We start from the raw sequence: 24,160 nt of genomic DNA, 5'->3' as shown, positions 1-24,160 counted from the left end.
TTTTTCATGTTTGCCTCAACCATTTCTCTGCTTCTCTCTTCACCTGCATTTTCACGATAATATAATACGATATTATCACTAAGACGTGAGAGAAGGGATGTTAGGTAACATTAGCCTGTTGAACTATTGGTTACTCTGACACAAGTTCTTCCCTTCTCTTGGCCTCGAAGCATAAACTGCATGTAAACACATACACTAGCACAGCTATACATATTTTAGTAACTGATTTCATGAATCCTGTTCCTTAGTTAAATGGCGTATAACTGCATGAGAGCGTATTTCATTGTTCTTCCTGCTCTCTTTTCTCTGCCTAATTGTCATGACTTTAATGTTCATGAAATTAGAGCTTGTTTAATTAGGCAGCAGCCGATTTTCATTATGGAAAAAAGATGTCTCCTGAAGGAAAAGTGAGAGTGAGAGAGATAGAAAGGTGACATCAATGACTATCCGGAGAGTTTGTTTGTCGGCAGAGACAGAAACGCCGACGAAGATGAGGACAGTCAAAAGAACCCATTATTGCTAGTCTAGATTGTACACAGAAGCACAAACAAAATGCATTAGAGTAGAAGACAGTAGAAAATATGCAGTAAAACTACATGAAATATTCAAACACGGGTCCTACTCATGACAGTGAAAACTGGTCACTACAAATACAATACACACCTTCTTTATGCATATTAAACTGACAAGCAAACACATGAATGACATGCAGATAATGTGTTGACATTACTCTTAAGGGTTTTTATTAAAAGTTGTTTTTAATTTGTTTAATTTGATACTAAAGAACAACCCTATATTTTGTAAGGGATGCTGAAGAGGCTTTTCCCTCAATGAATACAGTTGCACAGATCAGCATTATTCCCTGGGGTCTTGATGTAAGCGGAGTCCACCATGTTGATTGATTTTGCTGTTACTTATTAATTTGCGTATTCTGATATCACAATCTTGAGAAGGTTGAATTGAATTCTAAGGCACAGAGTCATTAACGTTGGCTAGTAATGAAAGTATCAAATTGTGCGGCCTCTAAGGCCCTCGTCAGCCAGTTTACTGCACTGTATTATTTACAGATTCCCTTTGAGGCCGCAGAAGCACACAGGAAATACACACAAAGCCATGCAAACACAGGCACAGAGTCAAACTAAGTTAGTGTACATGTGTGTTCGTGTGTGTGTGCATATATATATTTACATATGAATATGAAAGCAGTGTATGTACAGGTATGCTTTACAGGCATTAGGTCCTATTATGTTGACTCATTTGTGCCCGCAACAGAAATGTTCAATATTCTTTGGAAAAGGAGGTTCCTATATGGAGAGGCAAAGTCTCTCCATAGGCAAAGTGGACCGCCCTTTAGTTGGTTGATCATGATTTGCAGACCTCCGCCCTCGGTAAACTATCAGTGGATAAATCCAAAAGAAGAAAAGTCACGGAGGAAAATAGAGAGTTTAATTCTGCATGGACATATTAATTTGCTTTCACTGCCAACGATGCTGGCTTACCTGTATGCTTGATATGTGGTGAGAAATTTGACATCAAATAGCTTTTGCGGCTCCAGACGAATTTTATTTGGTGGAAATTAGGGCAAAATGGCTCTTTGGATAGTAAAGGCTGCCGACCCCTGCTTTAGACCAATCAGAACAAATGTGGCGTTTCTCCTTACCATATTAAATACGGTCTTGGGCACAAATGGGTTAATACTTAGAAGTCGAGCTAGTAAACAACGTCTGAGCACCATCCGTAATGACTGTTTCCTTGGCAATGTCAACTACTCTCTCATTCACTCAACAGGTGTAGTTTAATTAAATCATGATTGACCGTCATTAACGTCACACAGACGGTTTGTTAGATTGGAAAAAACGTGTTCAACTGATCATATTTGATGGAACAGACCCTGATCAGTAATACAATGAAAGCATTACGGTTAATATGTATAACTTCATCGTACCTGTACAACATGTTTCTTCTGACTCCTAAAAAGTAAGAAGTAAAAATGGCGGCAAGAAATGTTATTGACATGTATCCTCCAGTACGCAGAGACGCAAACACTGTGTTGTTTAATGATAATATGATGCACCTTTCTCTAATTTACAGGGTTTCTGTTCATGATGTGATGCAACACGTGACTTATCCACTTCCTAAAATGAAAAAAATTCATTGTGTTTGTGTATGTGTGTGTGTGTGTGTGTTTGCGATATAAAGAAAGAAACAGAGCGCTTCCGCCAAACAAGACATTTGTTTCATCTGAACATCAAAGGCGCTTTGCTCTTTTATGATTGCTTCAGATTTTACAGTCCTCTCTTGCCACAGGCCTCAAATGCATATTTATTAAAAAGATTAACATTCTCTTGTCATTTATATTTACACAGAAAAAAAACATTTAAACGGATGAAGCCAGCTGCATAATGACGTTTTTTTTTTGTTGGGCTCCTTCATATTTCAGAAAATATAAACTATTTTCTACACGTAAACTGGTATTTATCAAAAATATACCGTGCAGTGAAAATGTGCACATCTCATGCAATAGAAGAGATGTAATGTGTTATAAAGAATGATTCTTTTCAGTTTTGTTTGGCGTCCTCACAAGTTTACACATATCTACACCATGATGTGCAAATCAATGTGACATTTACAAAACATAATTCCTACTGATTGCATTTTGTGAGCTCAATGACATTATTCTTTTTTTGTAATTAGTCTGCTTTAAGAGTTCTCACTTGGACACCATTGTGTCTTTTTTCATTTGTATCTTTTATTTTGAAGCATTGCAATGACTGCTGCTGATTATTTACAGATGCATGCGTTATGAATTAAGGACACTACAGCATGGTGGCTCAGCTGTGTCTTTAGTGGAGAGTTGTATTTGTAATTCACAAAACATCTGAAATACACAGGTCATAGACACACACGGACAGACAGACATTAATGTCTTTATCAAACGTGTAAATTGTAATGATTTGGCCCCATCAGATCAAATGGCAATTTGTCCAATATTTTGGTTTATGACTAAATATCTGAGAAAACTGATGACGTTCCCATCATCATTTTATAGTAACTCCAAGCAACCTGGTCCAGACCCTGCCTTTAACATGTGCTTTTCTCTAGTAAACACTCACATTTAAACACTCAAAACTAAACAACAAGACTTTAAAATCATTCTGTTACATTTCTTAAGATTGATCTCCAATTGTATCATATTTCATCTTTTCTCCTCAATTGCCCAAAACTACTTTGACCTGCACTTCATTATACAGTATTTATTAAGAGCTCTACCTCACAAAGCGTGCCAGCAGGAAGACAGCACAACAATTAAAATCAGCTACAAGACCATATGATGCCATACAGTATAAAACAAACAAGACAACGCAAGGATAGAATTAAACAAGAGAAAAGAAAAAAGGCACAGGGCAAATCACACCACACGATGAAAAGATATCACAAACCTACCTCGCCTATTTAATCCCAGCCAAGCTTAACCACCAACATCAAACCCTCAGCAAAGACAAGAAACAACTGGAAACATCTTATGAGTGAGAATAAATTGATAAAACCTTAGGCAGAGCAATTCAAAGAGGCAGAATATTGTGTGCTTTATTGCATTCATTTATTCAGGACCGTTTTACTGCGTATACATACTGTTTTACTGCAAGGCACTCCTTGCACCTGGACAGTTAGCATCCTGGAGCTGACCATAAAACACCAGGTTTTCAACAGAAACCCACGGAGGTGCTCCACTGCAGCAGATGGGAGTTAAATGACTCACTCTGGGCCACACTGATGATAGACAAGCAGCTGGAGGACAACTGTTGTCATCCGCTTCAGTTCTTCCTCACAGCATCACTCAAACTTAAAACATTCAGACCGCATGTTTGCTTTTCTCTAACCTTCAGGCCAACTACAGTCAGCCACTGCAGAGTACTGTTGTTTTTAGATCAAGTTTATGCACCGTATTCCACTGGAACGGTACTGCAATGCCCACTACTTGCTGGCTATGTGTTATCCATGTGACACTACTGGTTCAGAAAATGGACCCTTAGGTCGATGCAGTGTATGATTGCTGTGTTGCATTATGTCGACAGAATACTTAGCAAATGGCATATTGAGGAATAGTGTACAGATGTGCACAGCTTGTTGTGATTAGAAACTATGGAGGAGAGAGATGAAAGGAAGTTAAATTAGTACAACAAAGAAGGAAATGAGAGTAGAGAAGAGGACAATGGAGTTATATTAGCTTAGATAGGACATTAGAAAGATGTTGGGGGGAGACGAGGAGGAGGAGGTATGTTTGAGCATGCTTGGCCTTTAACCGTTTCAAAATTGCCTGAGTGTCAGTGTGGATTACTAGAGAACAGCAGCAAAATGGAAGGAAATTATTTGTGAATGTGAATAGAGGCATGTGTGCAGAGGCGGGATACCCAGCTGGGTATGATGACAAACCAAGTCTGACAAACCAATCCTGACACCAAGTCTCCCTATCTCCAGCAGTTTGCCCCAGGTGCTCCTGGATGAAGTGAACAATACTGTAAGAGCTGCAACCATAAGAACCTCTGAGATGTGATATTATTCTGTTTATAGAAAGTATTGGGATTATCACTGTCATCTAGTCATATAGCTAACTGCAACAGATAGCTCAGTGTTGCTATCCACTGCGCTTTCAGGGATAAGAGATCATCTGTAAGAAACCACATTTGTTCTCTTTCATTTAAGTCTTTGAGCTTTAAATGTATTTCAATAAATGCTTGTTAAACTATTTGGGTGAATGTTTCAGGCTGTAGTATTGAGAGTTGTGATGAGTCTGACTGTAAAAAGAGTTGATTTACCCCAAACTTTGACTTTATTGCTGGCTCTGTTCTCATGACGCCACTAAGCTATCCCATGTAAGATCTTTCAAGTTTATTTAGTGTTTGCACTTTGAACTATTCTACATACAATAAAATAAATGAATAAATAAAAATCCGTTTGCAGGATTATCCTCTGGGCTGTGTATAGCACTCTATTCATTATTATTACAGGTTCATTGTTAAATACACTTTGATTGATTCAGTGTCGGCTACACAGAGACTTGCTGCTGTCATTCTTCATGACTGTGAAGGCAAGCCCTGCCTGAATCTCAGTCTTCATGACAGTATGTGATGCTATAATGTGTCTGTGTCACAGCATTGGATGCTAGATTGTTCATTTATGTAGATGTCCCGAGTATAGCTGTACTGCAATGTAACAAATACTTGAAATGTGAGGGCATTTTAGTAAACACCGGCCAAACCAACCTTTAGTATACAGATGCATGAATGTGCTCAGGGCTGGGAAAGCGGCCATGGCAGGGTAAGTGCAATAAAAATAAAAATACCCTCAAAATGATTGTAATTCTCAGTAAGCTGTCTCCATCCTCTCCTGCAAAAACACAAGACAAGTATAGGTCTGATGTTTCTGTTTTCTTCCGAACGCTTCAATCCCACATGCTATCAAAATATGTCTCCTCACCTCTTAGAAAGTGAAATATCATAAATCACCTACGATAGTGCACAACAAAAATACAAGCAACTATCACATACTTTTAGTGTTAAATTGTGGGCTGCTCAGATAATTGTGAAATGCGCAACATACTGAGCTGTGTCCCGGGAAGCCATACTGGGAGCGGAGGCTGCAAATGTGGCCTTAAGCCATGCCTCAGCACCGCAACGCACTCAATCGGAGATGTGTTTGAGCTCAACAGAGAAGGTGAGAAACTGAAAAACCCATTACAGGATTTCAAATGGCCACAGGCAATGTTTACGAGAGAGAGGGGTGTAAGGGGCAATGTATCAGAAGCTGACCTTTGATACTAAAACAGTCTATATAATATCCGATGCTGGGGATATTTACACTGAATTTACCCTTGAAATGGATACTTTTATTTTTCTATTTTCCTTTTACTCCTGAAATAATTATCATTATAGCCGCCAGGGTTGGATTCTCTCCTCTTTGCCACCTTAACTTCTCTCCGACCTAATTTTATCTTGCTTTGCTCGAGATCCACTTACACTAGTCAGAATAATGGATTGTACATGGCTTTCTTCCCAGTTTAATTGATTTATGCGTTCTTAAAGGGCACATTGCCACTGTAAGATTCAGTTCCGACCTACAGTGCAGTTGAAGCTATGACTTTCTGGCACTTCTTGTTGTTGTTGTTTTTTTCTGTCAGCGGAGCAGATGCCTCTGTCAGCAAAACACTGCTTCATTACTCACACAGATGCCGTAATACACACCGACACCTGCTGTGCGTCATCCAGCTCAATCATACTCCTCAATTATTAGCTGCTGAGCTCAAGTGCCTTGCTTAAGAGCAGCTCAGTGGTAGGTGTTGGGGAGGGAGGTGTTCATTCATCTTATCTGTTCAGACTTCTCCAGCAGGTTTGAAGATTGAACAATTGAATTCTCTCTGCAGGCCAGCTGTGTCTGACAGCCTCTATATCTTTATACTCATCTTTTAATATTTTCTGCTTCTCATTTATGCTCTCTCTATTCCCCCCTCACCTAACCTGTCATAAAACCACACATCTCTTTCTGTTGATATGGCTACCAGCTATTTCTAACACCCACTTTGAGTGAGCCGTGCTCCACTGCGCCTCATCATTAGCTATCGGATATGCAGATGCACACGAACACAAGCCCTGAAACAAAATGGCTGCTGTAACAGCTCCAGTTGGCATCTCTGGGTGACATTTTTGTGTGTTTTAGACTCTCGTGTATTTTTGGGCTCCTCTGGAAAAAAAGCGACATTTTGTTCTGTTTATGAGAATTGGGATTTCAGCTTTGTGAAGACATTTTATGTTGTTGGCTGACTGTGTGGTTGAATTATTTAGCTTGTAACAGGTGCAGGTGCAGTTTCAAACACTATAGTTATTTATAGCATACATTTCTCCATGTATGCTATAAATAATACAAAGCCATACATTTAAAAAGGGAACAGTAGCTAAATTTAAGTTATTGGTTGCCCCCATAAAACTGTAATATTTGGACGTTATGTTGCGGCTTGTGATGATGCAGTGACTTCTGGTTTACATAATTGATTCATTTTGATTAGACAGAGCTCAGTGGTGGGTCGTCAGCTAAGCCTTCTCTGCTGGCCTAAACAGAATCACAAAGTTATAGCTATTTTATCATTTAATAATTTTTCACAAATACACTACATGTATTATATATGACTATGACAATCAACGATATCGTCCCCATTTACTTAAACTGCAAAGGCTCTCTAGCGGGCATCGGGCCTCTCTCCTTACATAGAGACATAGGGGCTGAATCTGATTGGATAACAGCTCTCCTTAAAACAAGCTGTGCTGGAAGCAGCGCTGCAGGCTGGAAGCAGAGCAACAGAGGAAGACAGGAGCTGTGCAATGAGAAAATAAGCTAATGGGAAAAAAATATATCTGTAAGGATTATTCCAAAACTTGGCTAAACACATACACACACGTACATCCATCTGTGTTTTCCTCCTCTGGCATGGTGGGCTAATGGAGGTCTGGACCAGCGGACTGATAAAGCTGTCATATTGCCTCCCTCTCTGCTTCTTTCTCTCTCTAACACAGAGTGATAAATCAAGTCTCTCCAATGGCATCACTTCCACAAAGAGACTTCTGTCTGCTAACACATGCATACACATGCTCTACACACACACACACACACACACACACACACACACACACACACACACACACACACACACACACACACACGCACACACAAATACATTAGATCTGTGTTCCTCTGCTCAGGCTGTATGAGAGAGACTAAACACAATCCCCTCACCTACCCATCTCCGTTTTATTCTGTCATGTATCTTTCATTTGTTCACCCTCTATCTCACACACACACACACACACACACACACACACACACACACACACACACACACACATACACACACACACACACACACACACACACATACACACACACACACACACACACACACACACACACACACACACACACACACACACACACACACACACACACACCCCTCTCTCCCTGGGGAAGCCTTCATTGGTGGCCTGGGACGCTGTCACACGAGTAATGTCTGACCGGGGAATAACTGCAGTGCAGTAGGAGGTTTCCTTTGAGACAAAGATCATACAGTAAATATGTGGTGTAAGGCTTATTTCCTTTGGGGGGATTTTGGTGGTCAAAAAAGAGTAATGGCCAAGAGCGTAATTACTAGAGGGCTCCTTTTCCACATGAGCACCTAACCTCTTCCTCTCCTCACGCTCTATGTGTCTCTCTTTAAGGTCTCAGCTAATGGGAAGCGGAGGGTTTTTTCTTAGGCTGCAGCTGCCTCTCTGTCTTCTGGGAGGTCTATATTGAATATGGATGCTGCAGCTATTTGATGAAGGGAAAGGGAGCTATAGATAGCCCTTTGCAAATTGGGTCACAAAGTTAGATTAAAGGCAAAATTGGTAGGAAGTCAGGATCACCTCAGCTTAGGGGTATCACATGTTTCTGTATAGGCAATAAGATAAATTGAAAGAGGTTGACAAAAAAAGTGTTAATCATAATTTTTTTATTAATTCTCGAGATGCCGGGATTTCGTGCTTTAAACACTTTTGCATTTATACTCTGTTTTGAAACAAAAGGCTTCGACCAATTGACCATTCGCTACACCCCAAGTCTCTTTTGTGAAACAGCACTTTGAATTTATTGTTTGTGTCAATCACAGGCTATGTTAGCATCAAAGGATCCAGCAGTTAGCTGATGGCTGTGGTAGAAGGAGACCATTTCTCAGTGCTCCTTAATTGCTGCTCTCATAAATTAGTTAATGTTCTTTTAATCTTTGGAGTGCAATCAAACCAGTGTTTCCGTGAAGGAAGGAAGGAATGGAAGGAAGAAAGGAAAGGGAAGACATGTTTTCCACTACACCCTCCAGCTCCTGCTTTGCAACTGACAGGGAAGTCTTTGATGCTGTGATGAAAAGTGATGGTTGTAATGCCCAAGGCAGCTCATGTTTCAAGGTCTAGGTGAAGTGAAACGGATGGTTCAGGGGTGCTGAGCTCCATGGAAATGTGCTCGCCAGAGAGGGGGTTTGCCCCTCAGGAGCATCACCAGCTTGATAAAGGAAACTCTCTGATAGCAAAGACTGAAATCAAAAGCAATGCAAAGGTTCATGTTCCAAGCCATATTGCACTAGCTTATACATATGATGATGATTATGTCTTAGTCAAACTTCCTACACAGGCTACAGATACTTTAAAAACACATAAGTGAGGCATATTCCACATCTTAATTGCCTGGATTTGCTCAAATCAGACACAGCTCAAATTAAAAAATCTTTTATAGAGTGGTTTAACTTGGGTTTATACAAATTAACTCTTTTGTTGGTTATTTTAAGAAGAAGAATTCAAAGTCACATGCTTCGAGCTTCAAATGTTGTCTCACCTGAGCAAAATCTTGGTTTAATTAATCTAAAGATAGCTGACCCACACACAATTATGTTTTTATCACATTGTATAATCATGAATGTAAAGGTTTAATGTGCATGTAAGAGCTGATGGCTGCATCACACACTGCTCATTAAGTGATACGATAGTGGAAGATAACAGATGCTGTAATTGATTTTATATCGGAATAACAAGTTCTCCTCCTGCACTTCTGCAACATAGTGTTGGTGTATTGTTTATTATGCAAGGTTATATGCAAGTTGTGTTATGCAAAAAGACATAATTCAATAATTTGCTTACATTAAATAAATGAGAGCCTATATCAAGCAAATTAAACGCATGACGTGTAGAGAAGGAAAGTAACAGAGAAAACAATCGTGTGTGCATTCATTTAGAGATCAGCTCTACACCAGGTCTATATTTTTCACATTTTTGCAATTTAAAGTACATGTGACTGTCAGGTATCATGATGTATCTTTCAGCCTTTAAAACAGAGGCAAAACTAATTGTTTTTTAAAAAATAAAAAAATGACTGAAATTGAGAAAATAAATGAACAGAACATGATAAGATGTCAAAAGAAGAAAACATATTTCCTTTTTTGTGATAAAAAAATAGACCATTTGATCTGGAAAGATAACAAGATAATAATGAAATAATAACAGTTTCTGTCTGGCTGCTCAGTTTAATTGGTTTTCTTGGCCTAGAGTTAGATTTGTTTAAGTCAATGCAGAATAGGCTCGAACTTCATTAAAAGCAAGGAAACCTAATAACAAGAAAGGACAATGTGTGTTGTCTTCTCAATAAACACAGAAGCTCTTAGTTTATGTTTGTATCTACTGCAGCATATTGATAGCGTAATAATTTCCTGCATGCCGCCATGTCAAGTGAGTTCTAAATGTCATCAAAATATCATCTCTAATCTCAAAGAAATTTTATTAAATGTAAATACACTAATTACAACCTGTGTTCTACAATCTTGAACAATAATAACTGTGATAGGGTTCAAATCAGAGCTGAGCTAGCTGTCAGTAACTACAGCTCAATTTAAACGTTCAGCTGCATAGCTGCGAGGGTCCACGTTATGTAAATTGAATCCTCCGTTTTCATCCATTAACATATGAGTCCGTGCAATCTATCTACATGAAGCCCAAAATTTTGTCTGCTTGAACCGTGCATTATGTCTGCACATGGGGGACCACATCTGCATATGAATACGATATGGCCTAATTAATCCACTCAAGGACAAAACTGCGAGGCAAAAACTGCAAAGTACACAAAGCACCTATTTGTGATGCACATTCTCCAAACAAATTAGCAATTAACCAAATTACCACACATTAAATAAAAAATGTATATGTGGCCCCTGTGGCCCGTAAAGCCATTGGGCAGTTGCCCACTTTGCCCAGTTGGTAATCCAGCCCTGGCAGACGTCAATGTAGTATACACAAAACAGCTGTCGGCATCGACATCCAAAGCCAGATTCAACTTTTTATTGGGTGACCCTGCATTGGCCATACGGTTGTTTGTGTGTATCCTGGTTGTAAGCCGGATCCTGAAGCAGGACGGATAACCCCAGCAGACCCATTCACAGCAAATGGCGAACAGGCTTTCCCTGCACCGTTGCTTTGGAGAGAAAAGGGTGTTTGTTGTCAGTATGAGATCTCATCCAGTATTGATACCCTTGTGTCTAATATCTCTGAACAAAACTCAGTTTCCTGCCCGTGCAGGCAGCGATTGATCACTCTTTTTCCGAGCCAAGCCATCTGTTAGGACAACAATTTTTCTGTCATTGTGGATTGAATTGCAGCGATCAATCAACTTGACAGATGAGGTTTCCTGCGCTGAATTAACGAATTCAGGAGCGCTGTTGAGGATTAACTGTTTTATTAGGTTATAGTGAACCTAAACTTCACAGTCATCTGGTTTGAAATCGACAAAACACACTACTCCTGCACTATGCTCAGCCTGTTTAAACATTTGGAGACTGCTATTTTGGCAAATGGCATCGATTTTACTCCAAAACGAATTAGAGAACTCAGCAGCATCGATGGAAAACAAAGCATTAGAGAGATTGGCTGCCATTGTTACGATGTTAATTGCCTGAGGTGTCATTTGTTCTCCAACAGAAAGAGGGGAAAAGGCTTTTTTTCCCCAATTTCACCCTCTGTGTTTGTGACAATAAACAAAGCAGAAGAGAGAAAACACATGTAATGAAATTTGTTAAGCCTGTTTCATTTGTTCCTCTTTGCATATTGACTTGTTTTCCACACACTTTTCCTCAACCGGCTTGTTTTGAAATCACATTTCCAGATGTTTGCTTGACAGCTTCTGCTCTGGCAGTTGAAAAGTCTTGAGAGGGAAATGCAATATTACCCACAAACTGAAAAATAACACTCATCAATCAAGTTCCATTGCCCACATCGTATCCGTCTCTAACTACCTTTATTTCCAGGTACCACAGCTCCTCTACCTCGAAAGACAACGCAGTGCTGCCTTCTGATGCAGTGTGTGCTTCATTTGAGCCATGATGAACGCTGGGTCACTCTCTCATGCAGAAGCTGAACAGAGAAATTGTAGCAGCCGTATCAGTTCATTTCTTTGCTCTCCTGGGTGGCTGCTCATTCTTCCCCTATTCTATTTGATTAATGGCACAGTCTCTCTGGTGGCTGCTGTAATAAAGTCAAATGAGGTCTCGAATGGCTGAGGCTTTGTAGAATCAGCAGTGGGTAATTGAGGAGGTGGATGTCTCAGGTGGGGGTGTGTGTCTGTTCTCTGTCCTTACGGCAATGAAATAGTGTTTCACTTTTCCCTTTGGCAGAGTTGGTGAAGTCAGTAATTGTGTTAGAGAGGCCTTGCTTCACTGCACATTGTTGTATGTTTGGATGGTTGTGCTTGTGTTCGGTTTTAAAGGTTACAGAGCTGGTGGCGTGGAAGAAACATGTCTCCTCCCCGAATGCATCAAAGTGTTTTCAGTTTGTCTCCTGAATAAAACAGTGGCAGAGGAGAGATAATTGAAAGGTTGTATTTCACAGTATCTTCTTTAACCAACAGTGATGTTCCTTTGTCATAGAGACATGTTTGGCTTCCCACGCTGAAAACTGTCGCAGGGGTTTCCAGAGAAATCCTGCCTGAAGCCTGGTAATCCTCAGTATCTCCTTTTACCAGGCAAGACTTTACTCTTGTGTGTGGAGATACTTTGTTTTGGATGAAATTTTCTGCAAAAGCAAAAAGGCTATTTTGATGGGTAGTAGGTGTAGCAGAGCACTCCCTTCCTACTGGGAATAGGGCTCACCCTATTCCCCCCACTTTGGTTCAAATGCAGTCCATTCTGCAGAAACAACACCCAGCCAAGAAAACACCCCCCTAATACAAACACACACACACACACACACACACGCACAAGTGGGGAAAGCAATTCTTGAATGTGTCAGGACTAACATCGCAACCTGACTATTGTTCACTGTCAATCACTGTGAAGGCCACACAAGTTTACATCACCAAATGGTTTTAATAGCAGGGAAGAGCCTTTGGGACAATCAGGGCATTTCCTTAAACCTTTAAAACTCCTTTGACAACATTATTGCAGTAAACCGTTTTTTAAAAATCCACTGGACAGGATTGGCTGTGAGCTTTTAGGGAAAAGGATCATTGAGGGAGCCAGTGAGGTAAATTTGCATCAAAAAATAAACTACTGCTGTTGGTGCCGGTCCTCTGTGCTGTGGTGGCGCTGAACAGACAGCTCCTGTAAAGTCACCGCATATGAATTTTTTGCCGCTATATTCTTTGTAGTCCTTAGGCTAGGATTTCAGCTTGAATGTATTAATTCAAGTGTTCGTGTTATGCTAGACAAAAACTATAAATAGAGGAAGGACTGCAATTGCATTTGTAAATGCATGTGTAATTGTATTTGCATTTGACATGCAAAAGTAATGAGTGCAACCAGAAGAAACTTTAACTTGAACAACAGAGGAAAAAGAACACTGCAATACTGTTTTAGTTTCAAATTGATTCCTTGGTAGAGCAAACCACCTCCGATGACTGCACTTTTAAGTAGTTTAATTATCATTGAACCACCATTCAGAAGGCAGAACTAAAACTGTTTGTAACCTGTTTAAGGTTCCCAACAGCTGCACAAACTAGAGCTAGACACAAGCTTTAACAGATATTGCTTGTAGAGATGAAGATATTAAACTTCGCCAACACTTGTCCATTCATAAATGTGCTTCATTAAATTAAACTTGATGACACTAACTTTTTCTTTTACCAAGAAACAGTTAGTTGAAAAGGACAGAAACACTGTTACGAGAAGGGTAATTATCATGTATCATGTTGATACTTGCAGTTCCTTATACAGCCAGGACTTTGTTACATATCCTAATGCTTCCAAGTTAATTTAAAGTTAATCCCTACGAATTGCTCTTTGGCTCATTAGTCTGAATGGAAGCTAAAATGAGTTGAAAACACTAATGCCTAAGACTTCAGTCCCTGTGCTTTTACGAATGGAATCTCTACTCTTGTGCTGTGCTGAGTGTGCATCACTAAGGCAATTAAAAGGGGATGAGAAAAATGAAAGGGGAATAAGGTCAATAAGGAATCAGATTTTGGAAAGAACCTTCTACGGTAGAGCCAACTCTATCGCCAGACAAGCAAGTCATTTCAGTTCTGCCAAACCCTTACATTCAGGCACATTTTAGCTTTTTACGTCCAAAGACAATATTTTGGAAAATTCTCCTTGTGCACTATCAGCACATGGTCAATACTATAAGGTTGAGGCTATAACGAGATTGTGATATGGTTGAGGTATGATTAGGGTTGAATAAAGGAGCTATATACACAATTAAGAGTCTAGGCCGGGCTTGTCTGCACGCGGCTCTAAACTCTGATGTTACAAGCAAAATGGAAGTGGCTGAGCAAAAATGCAAAAAAAATGCTATCTGTAGGCATCTGCAGTGACCCAGAAATGATACACCTCCTATGGCTATAGTTATATTATTATTATATTATATATATTAGTTATATTGTTTAAATTTGTATGTGTAACATTTTCTGGCTCTACCTCTCCATCCCCTTTACCTCTTGAACCCTTTCGTCTAATGTCTTAAAATGTAGGGCCGTTTCTAACCTTTATGACAGTATGAGTACCAACACTTAAGCTATGAATCCTCAATACATAGTGAAATATATTTATACCTAAGATACCAAAATCTGAAGCAGCACAATTACATCAAATGTATATATTTTAGATGTTCTGTGTATCTTTTTAAACACAATTTAAACCACATTACTGTCACATGTTTAAAGTAACTTTAAAGTAAAGTTCTTTGTCTGAACAACCTTTGGCTGCACGGCATGACTTTTATATCATGCCCAGCACAATGCGAGCTGTCCACATTTGGTTCGACTCATTAGATTGTACAAAGAGAATCGGAGCTGACAGCAGTGGAACCTGCATGTGATCCTGAAAATATCAGATGATAAAATCTGCGTCAACCGTACCTCATCCAGAATTTGAAATACAACTCTACAACACACACACCCTGGTTTCCTTGTACAACACTCCACTTTTTGTGCTCACTGCCATGTTTATTACAATACTGGCCAACTCCTACCTCTTTGCTCTTTCCTTCACTGTTTAAAGTTTTGTTTAACTGACATTTGTATTGCTTGCACATTTCTAAATGACCAGAAAATGTATTTCATGTGTCAGTTCCACAAATCATAGCCATAAACGCCTGTGTTCAATTTGTTGTTTTCTTTACAAGATAGCCTAATTTGGTGAACATTTTAACCAGAAGTGTCCATAAAATGAGGTTGCCACAAGTAGTTTATGTGATATTATATCAACAGCAGCCAGTATTCATCATCATTTTCTAAAGTGTTGGCTTCGCTTGTAGCACTCATTCACCCACAACATACTGATGGTCATTTGGTCAGTTTTAATGGTAGCTGATAATCACCATCTCCTATGGATTAGGTGACCTGTGGGTTGGAACCTCGCAATGAGACAAACCTGGTGCAGCTGGAATGCAATTCACTGTCCAACATGCAGCATTGTGAATTGACTGTGTTCACTGAGTAATATGTTTAGTTTATGTAACAAAAACATGCATGCATTGTACATTGTAACATACATGGCTACATGTCTACAGAGGCAACCCAAACCTCACGTACATTACAGAGCAAAGGGGCAGTTTAATGTGCACTAATAAGTCAGCTAACAGCTGTTTCCAGATGGTTCTGTAGGATGGTCTTAATCCAATACACGTGTCTCCTCTGGAAGGTATTTGCAACAGATGGTTATGTGCACATTATTATTATTATTATGGTCTATTATTATTATTATTATTATTATGGTCACAGAACTTTGGCAAAAATATCTTAACCAGCCTACACGCTCTCACACCACACGTCCATTTTCACACATAACGAAAAATGTATTTATAACTGACTCAGTAAAAAACTGAAGAGCAAAAGATAATTGAACAAAAGTACGGGCTGAATACCTAATTTGCTGCTCTGTGCCAAAACGTCCTCACACATAATGAGAATCCTCTAGAGAGTTGTCCTCAGAGGACAATTACTGTTGTCTAGGACTTGGAACGGAAATTATTTTAAAACTTTAGTTTTGAATCCGAGCAATCTATCACATCATGTTGCCCGTTGCAGCCCCACATCGACCTGTTTTATAATTAAACATATGGAGCTCCAGGCAACATTTAAGCTTTATTTTAAAAGGCAGCCATTACCCAAGTTACCCAGTGTTTAGGATGGAGACACCGGGCGATAGACTCACAGGAACGGACGGGCCCAAGGAAGTAATAAGCAGAGCGAAGTTTTAAGTGATTCACAATTTTTCGCAGAGCTCTGGGAACTGTGTTTTCAATGTGTCAGTCTCCAACACACCTGTTGATGTGCAGAAAAAACTGTGCAGGACTAATGATCAAAACGACAAGTTTGATGTGCACATTAGCCCAGGTGGGTTGTGTGTTTATATATGTTTCTTGATTAGGTAAAGATGGTGTTCTCACTCTGTTTGATGGTGGTCAATGGCAACGTCAATACACGTTTGAATGATCATTACATCTGTTCTTCAGGTGTAAATTAGCACAAGTTTCTACAGGAAGTGAATTACTGTCTGAAAACCTTCACAAGACTTCAGGTGAAGATGATGCCGGCACCACTAGTGAGCTGCCCAAGTACCGCGCAATTTAACGGATGAGTGGCAGGAGTTAAAATAATGTGCGGGAGGAGTTGAGGTGGTAAACATATTTTGTTGTGAGATCAGATCGAGTGGAAGGTATATGTCAGGTTCTAACTCGATAAATTGCTTTCAAACTGTCAGAAAATGCCAGTAGGGAAATTTTCCATGACAGTTCTGACATAATGTGTTGAGTGTGAATCTGAAGTTCACAAAATTGTACAGGAGCAAGGGATGTTCTGGTGTCCAGAGATGAAATCTAGGCCACAGCTGTTTGTGTTACAGACCGATTGTCTGTGTCGACAAACTGCAGTCAAACAATGGAACCTCGGGCTGCTGGCCTCGGGCTGAGTGATATGTCCAAAATCTTCTATCGCAATATAAATAATTTCATATCTCGATAACAATATATATATACATATATATATATATTGTTTTCTGGTAATACAATGAATAAATGGTCTGAATGGTATGAAACAACCCCGAAGCCTATTTTGTAAAACTTGACAAATGGAAAGTAGAGTATTTTCTCATTGAAATTAAGAATTTTTGTGCAAAATGAACATAAGAGTTTCAAGTGAAATTGTAGAGAAAAAAATAAATATATTATATACTGAATATGTTTACATATACAGTATAGTGAATGGCTATTGTTTAAGTATATGTGTGTGCGTGTGTATGTGTGTGTGTGTGTACGTGTATATATATAAATATATATATATAAATCCCCTGTGCTAAATTTAGACATTGAAAACTGAATAAAGCATCGATCTTATTGATTTTGGGGTGCGAAGCCTTTTTGTACTCTCTTTGGTTACATGCCCTCTCCCTCCCTCTTTCTTTCTTTCTTTCTTTCTTTCTTTCTTATCTTTCTTCAACTTTTGCGCCCTTCTCTCTTGGTTCAAACCTCTAATTGTTCTTTGTTAATGACATGAATTTTCCAGGCTCTCTGTCAAGCTGCACAGAGTGAATCAATGAGGCGCTATTCTTTACTGTAGATGCCTTTGGTAGAGTACTCTTCTGGAAGTCCTCCAGCACAATGTCATTCTCAAGAAGTCTGATTATATACAATGGCCCTTTGCCCAGGAAACAAGCTTTTGTGCTTTGTGTTACTCGAATGCTTTTGTGTTTCTACTTGAACCCTTGTTTGGAGAGGAACAGTTACAGATATATTCATTCATCTTAATATGAAACTTTGAATTTCACTTTAATTCAGAACTTTGAATGTTAGACTAGATCTAAATCATGCATCTTTCCCACAAAATTGTCACTGGACGACAACAACGAATAGAACATTTGAATTGAACTACAAACAGTCATGGCTCCCAGAGAATGAACCCCTGACTTTTCCCGTAGCGCCGTGATGAGTTTGACATTTGAGGTTTTCAGTGAAAGTCTTGTCAACTTTTGCTTGATTGCCATGAAATTTAGTTCAGACATTCAGTTCTCACTCAGGAATAACTTGTCATAACTTTGGTGATCCTCTGATTTTTTATCTAACTGGATTCTTTTGCCATCATCAGTTCGAAGATTGTCCGATACTTTTGTTTATGACTCTACCTGCAAAACTAAGGATACTCCCCTCATTCCCAGCTGTAGTTTGTATTTGATACTAATTAGGAAATGTTGCTGTGCTAACATGCGGAACGAAGATGGTGAAAATGGTAAATATTATACCTGCTTTCAGTAGCAATAGCATGTTATCATTGTGTGTTAGTATTTAGCTCAAAGCACCGCTGTGTCTACAGCCTCACAAAGCCACTAGCATGACTGTAAACTCCCAGTTTTCTAACCATGACCCAAAAGGGTTCTCATTATATTATATTATATTCCAATCTTTTTCTTGTTATGAGAAGATACTACAAGATAAAACATGGAAGTCCAAAGAAATTGCAGGTGAAAAACAAACAAATGTGTTGCTCTGCTGTGGTCACATACTGAGAAACAGTAGCATAAATCAAACGAGATACAAAAAAAGATGGATCATAACAGGATCTATACACAGCGACTCACATTGTAAGCTGGAAAGAGAACAAAGAGTAGTTTCCAAATTAGCCCAGTAGTTATCATCCATACTTTTTGTGTCCTTCTTGTATGCCTCTTGGCAAAATTAATTTAGCTGTTCCTTATTCACAGCAGGTAATATCGTTTGCTTTAGTCTTGACTCCCTGAAGATTTCTGTAATTACAGATTTCCACCACTCTGAACAAAAAGTGTGTGTGTGTGTGTGTGTGTGTGTGTGTGTGTGTGTGTGTGTGTGTGTGTGTGTGTGCGAGAGAGAGTGTGTCAGTGGGTCTTTATGCTTTGAGGGATTTGGTGCAAGTGTTATTTCTAGGTTTACAGGCGATAATATGTCTCCGTCTCTTCCTGTATTTTGTGTGTGTGTGTGTGTGCACTCTGTCAATACAAAACTGTCCTTTCTTTAATATCGGAGGTTCAGAAGCACTTGTGTGTCGACGCTGTGTGTCTTTGAAGCATTGTGCTAATAGGTTATATTATGTATGCATTACTGCTTATAAAAGAAAAAAGGAGAAATTCTGTTATTTTCAGCCGTCCCAAGTTATTATAAGAAGAGCTTTCTAATTTGTACAGGTGCAGTTCAAAGAATTAAACTTCCTGCCAGCCGAAAGCATGTAAAAGGCTATTTCTTCAGGTTTCCAGTGTGATGGAGCAGCATCTTGTGTGGCACCTTCAGGAAGGCTATCCTCTGTAACTGCAAGTCTATAAATCAAGTCTTTTTTTATTGCTATTGCAAACAAAAAAGAAGGTGCAAATTGGATCTTATTCTATCATTCACCTCCTTCCTCCAATATTTCCTTAAGCAAGGTGGGTGGGATTTTCTTCATGCATAGTAATGAAATAAATCCGCAGGAGATAGAATGCAGTTTAAAACTGCTTTGTTTTCTTTTCTGTCAGTCCTCAGCAGAATTGTGAATATTATATTTGCAAAATATCTTTGTTGACAGACTTGGAATATCTTGAGTATTGCCCACAAATATATACAGTATATACTGCTGTAGATATACAGTGTATTGTGGTGAGACAAATACTTATTATACACTGGGTTGAGATTTATACATTTTTATTAGTAAGGCTGAAACGATTATAGTCAATAGACAGAAAATCACTCCATCAGATTTAATTCCAGGTTCTGAATTGTGAGACTTTGCCACACATCTTTGTCTTTTGTGGTAGCAAATTCACCATATTTGTGTTTTGGACTGGAAAAAAACCGAACTCAAAACCTCAAGAAAAAACCTTACGTTTTAGGAGATTCTAATGGTTATACACATACGCACCTTTAAAAAGGTTATTATAAAAGCAATCAATAAAAATACTATTAGATTACTTTAGAGTTTTTTTATTTTTGGATAGCATGTAGCACAACTAATATTCTCAGTAGGATCCATTTACTGCTCCCACACGTTCTTTAGATACAACTTGTACAAAGCAGAAAATTATTTTTCAACTAACTAATATATTCAACTTTATTTCAGACTCATGAGTCCATATAGCAAAAAAATAAAAAATAAATAAAACAAAAACACAAATGACCAGAAAACCCAGGTTTATGGTTGAAAGCCCTGTTCCTGTGACTGTACACCGCGTTATTCATTTGAGCCATAACTGCTTTGCTCTGCAGCTACTGTACAGTCACAGCTTGTCAGCACAGCGGAGATTTACTTGTGTAACCCAAACTCTTTTTGTTTGTTGATTTTAACTTTTCAGTAGCCTTAAGGTATCGTGTTATTTCTGGGAAGAACTGAGAGGGAATGGATTTGGCTACAGGAGGTGAAGGAAGGAAAGTGTGGAGTAGATATAGAGTCATTTGTCTTTTGAAAGCTGTTTTTTGAGGCAGAGGCTGATGGGGTACCAGATGTCTAATATGTGTGTGTGCAAGATTTTAGGTGAGAAAAAAAAACAACACTCACAGCGACCATCCTGCGATCAGGATGGTTTTCCCACGTCAAGATCAATGAAAGTCTTTTACTGTGTTGATCAAAGGTCTCCATCTACCTCTTAAAAACACACTCACCTCTACACAAAGAGCAGAATGCACTTATACACAGCTGGAGAACACTTTTGCCAGACTGATGACCTCAGCATATTGAGTGAAAACCAGAGTCCATCAAGCCAAGTCCATCAATCTTTTGTGTAAATTGTCAAAAAATGGAGCTGGAAATACCATTGTAATATAAGTCTAGTGGAAATCTTAAATGTAGTTGGTTTTTGTGCAACTTCGTAGCTGAAATGTCAAGAGCATCCAACTCTAGCATACAGCATCTACCTGGCAAAATAAAATATGTTGGGTCACCCACAATGTCTGTCTCCGATGCAATATATTTTTGGACTACTATGCTTTGCTAAAGACTTTTAGGAAAAAACAGAATAGCCGCAAAGATTACATTTACTGCACTGGCAAAAAAATGTATAATCCAAGAATTTAGACATTCATATTCTGTAAAGATGTGGTGTTGAAGGCCTTCAGATTGATGAGGAAATGCTGCGTCTTACGTATTGTTAGGTTAAGACGGCTACAACACTTGGTTAGGTTTGGGGAAAGTTGACTCATCTAGTGTTCATGCTTCAAGTTAGCATTGACAAGACTCTGATCTTCCCCTGAACATAATTACGTGCTTTAAGTTGCCTAAACAATCTATAAAAATATGAATCAAGCTTTAGTTGGCAGTAACAAATATTGTAGAAAATAATTGCAATATGTTGACTGAAAATGTTTTGCATATGCAGTCCGTAACTCCGTACATTTGCAGTGAGAAGTTTACATATAAAGCATATACAAAATATATTTGCGCAACCAAACTCGCAAGTGTGAATAGTTTGCGTGAGGAAGTGCACAAACTCGTTCACTCCTTTGGTCTGAAACCAGCATTAGATAATTCACCTAACGTCTTTGGATTGAAAGAAAGCCAATGCAGGTCACCCACAACCACAATGCCTCCCTACGCGAAGCCCTTTCAAACTAATAAGGCACATTACTCTTACTGTGGCACAAAGCTGATGAATGAGGCAATCAACACACATGCAAAATGACCGCAGTAAACATCACAGTCCTCTGGTGAGTCATTTAGTGCTCTGGGAGATCTAACAGGCAGATGAATGAGACGCGATACATTTTGTGGGGAAAAGGGAGAAACATTTAGCGTTTTGTCTAATGGGACCAATGGGCCTTAAGTGGGAGCATATTTCATTTCTACACAAGTCTCATATTGACAAAAAGGTTGAATGGATTTCGTCTGGATGCAACTTATAACTTAAGCTATTCAAACAACACAGTTAATCCAAAATGCTTTGCAGTACAGACACAAAGGACAATATAGAAAACAAATTACAGACTAGAATCACAAGTTCATAATGTTCAGAGTAAGAGAGCCAACCAACCTACCAACCAACCAACCGTGGACGACAGACACAGTTCCAGACAAACAAAACCAGGCAAAGTTAGAAGCTAGTGGGTCCTGATTTAGACCCGGACGTAGTGTAGCGACTGAGAGGCCTTTTGTGAGAGGATCTCAAGTCTGTGACAGCATGGTATGAGGACAGGAGTTCACTAATATAAGCACACAAAAAAGAAGTTTTTCAACTCAGTTCTTTGATTAAGAGGAAGCCAGTACAGGGAGGAGAGAGTTGTGTCAAAGGGATAGAGTTAAGTAATATGGTCTCTTTTTCCATAATGTTGAAAGCCTTGGCTTGTGGACTGATTTTCTTCCATTAATGTGTAGAAAGTATGTCCTGATGGCATGTGATTTTTACATCTTTTCTGTTTTAAAACTTAATATACAAATTCCATTTCATGACAATTAAGATTAAATTCCACCTGTCACCTTAAGTGGGCAAAAGGACTGAGGAGATATTAGTCTTTTTTTGCAGGTTACCATTTCAAATACCTTAACACATATGTCCTATTGTACTCCTTACTCCTCACAATGTTAAGTAAAAAAAAAAACGCAAGACAAGAGGGTTGAGTTTTTGATGGCCTTTCTGATTCTCAAATCTCTTCTTTCTTTTGAAATTGATTTGATCGGAATTATTTTATTAAAATGAATTAAAAACAGAAGAATAAGCACATAAACTCAATCTGCATTGGATGAGAATACTGCAACACAGGGATGCCAAGGTTCAAACACACTGGCACTGTTATTTCCCCTGAAGCAATTAAGGCCCGTCCGTCTCCAAGGGAGGTCCCTTGGTGTAAAACACAAATACAATGAGCTTAATTAAAGTAACACATAATAAAGGTTCATCACATGGCCCTGTTGAGTAGTATCAAACATTTTAATTAACTTTAAAAAAGACTTTCTGTAAGTGTCATGGAATGTCAAGGCTGAGTTAATCATAAAGACTAATTCACAGTTGAAAAAATAAAATGCTTTTATTCTTGCAGTGACCTTTAATAATCGGCTAAGAGTAGACAAGTAGACGATGTTTTCTGTCATTTATGTTCAGCTCTTATTGTTTTCTCTCTTTACTCCACAGAGGAATCCAAGGGAAGAAATGTGGCACTGTCGTCCTGTCCGCAGAGGAACTGAGCAATTGTCGAGTGAGTAAACCCTAATAATCTCCCCTGTCAAACACACATTAGCAGGCAAACATCTGTCAGAGAAGCCTCGTTAAACAGTCTTAAAGGGAATTTAGCGTGAGGAAAGTTTATTGAGGCAAATAAGTGCACAGCTACAGACGAAAGAAACTGCCTGTGGGGTCCGCGCATGAAGTTTAATGTATCTGACATTGTTCACGTTGTGTGATGAACAAGATTGGTCAGATTTGGAGTATTGCCTAATTGTGCTCGCCTACTTGTGCTCATGCAAACGTATTCTGATACGTGGGAGTTCGTTCTTCTATAGCCGATGCTGCTTAAAGGCGGTTAACGCTTTGCCTGTGTTATTGTCGCATTGAATGAACGCGGGCAATGCAATTCCGCGCATCAAAACATCCGCTTGTTCCATTATCCAACTTGATCAATGAAAATGTTAACAACAATTTGCCCCGCCTCCACTATCACTTTTTTTTAACATTCTGGCTCGGAGAAGCCGGGCAGAAATCAAAAAGGATCGGGTACGGCTGATGAACGACGCCATCGTCAATGGCCGACTGTCATCGACCACTGAGCTCCGCTTCGTGATTTAACAAGCAATGTCACAAGCAATTCCAAAACAATTATTGCTATCGGTTTGGAAAGTTGTAATTGCGTATTGCCTCTGGACAGTGTGCAACCAAGATAGAGACAGAGAGAAGCAAATAGTCTGTGTGTGGGAGAGAAAGAGCACTTTGGTACAATTCATGCAAACTTACTTTTACAGTCTGTGGAAAGCACTCATTTCTGGCAAAAGAACGTCACGACTGATGAGATGAAACTTGTCCTTGTATTGGATAGAGCTCCTGTAGCGGGTTTTGTGCCCATATGATTCGATCAGTTTCGATGACTTGTGCAGCCCCAGTCACTCAGCACACAGTCAGCGTGGCAGAGAAGAGAGACGGATAGGCCTTTACAGACGTGCGCCCACAGGGAGCAAATGCCTGAATTTAATTTAA

General features: G+C 39.2%; 1 protein-coding gene across 2 annotated transcripts in view; it reads left to right on the top strand.

The window, feature by feature from the left end:
* The window catches only part of cpne5b (copine Vb), a gene marked incomplete at both ends in the record, with an annotated part of 90,360 nt that overhangs the window by 32,762 nt on the left and 33,438 nt on the right, over positions 1 to 24,160 (top strand). For both annotated transcript variants that reach the window (XM_079186632.1, XM_079186631.1), the window contains one exon: positions 23,105 to 23,168. In XM_079186632.1, coding sequence (XP_079042758.1) covers positions 23,105 to 23,168 — 64 coding nt within the window. The remainder of the gene's footprint in view (positions 1 to 23,104; positions 23,169 to 24,160) is intronic.

Source organism: Pholis gunnellus (assembly GCF_910591455.1).
Source record: "Pholis gunnellus genome assembly, chromosome: 3".
In the NCBI taxonomy this organism is placed as follows: Eukaryota; Metazoa; Chordata; class Actinopteri; order Perciformes; family Pholidae; genus Pholis; species Pholis gunnellus.
This window is presented reverse-complemented; position numbering and strand designations above follow the sequence as displayed.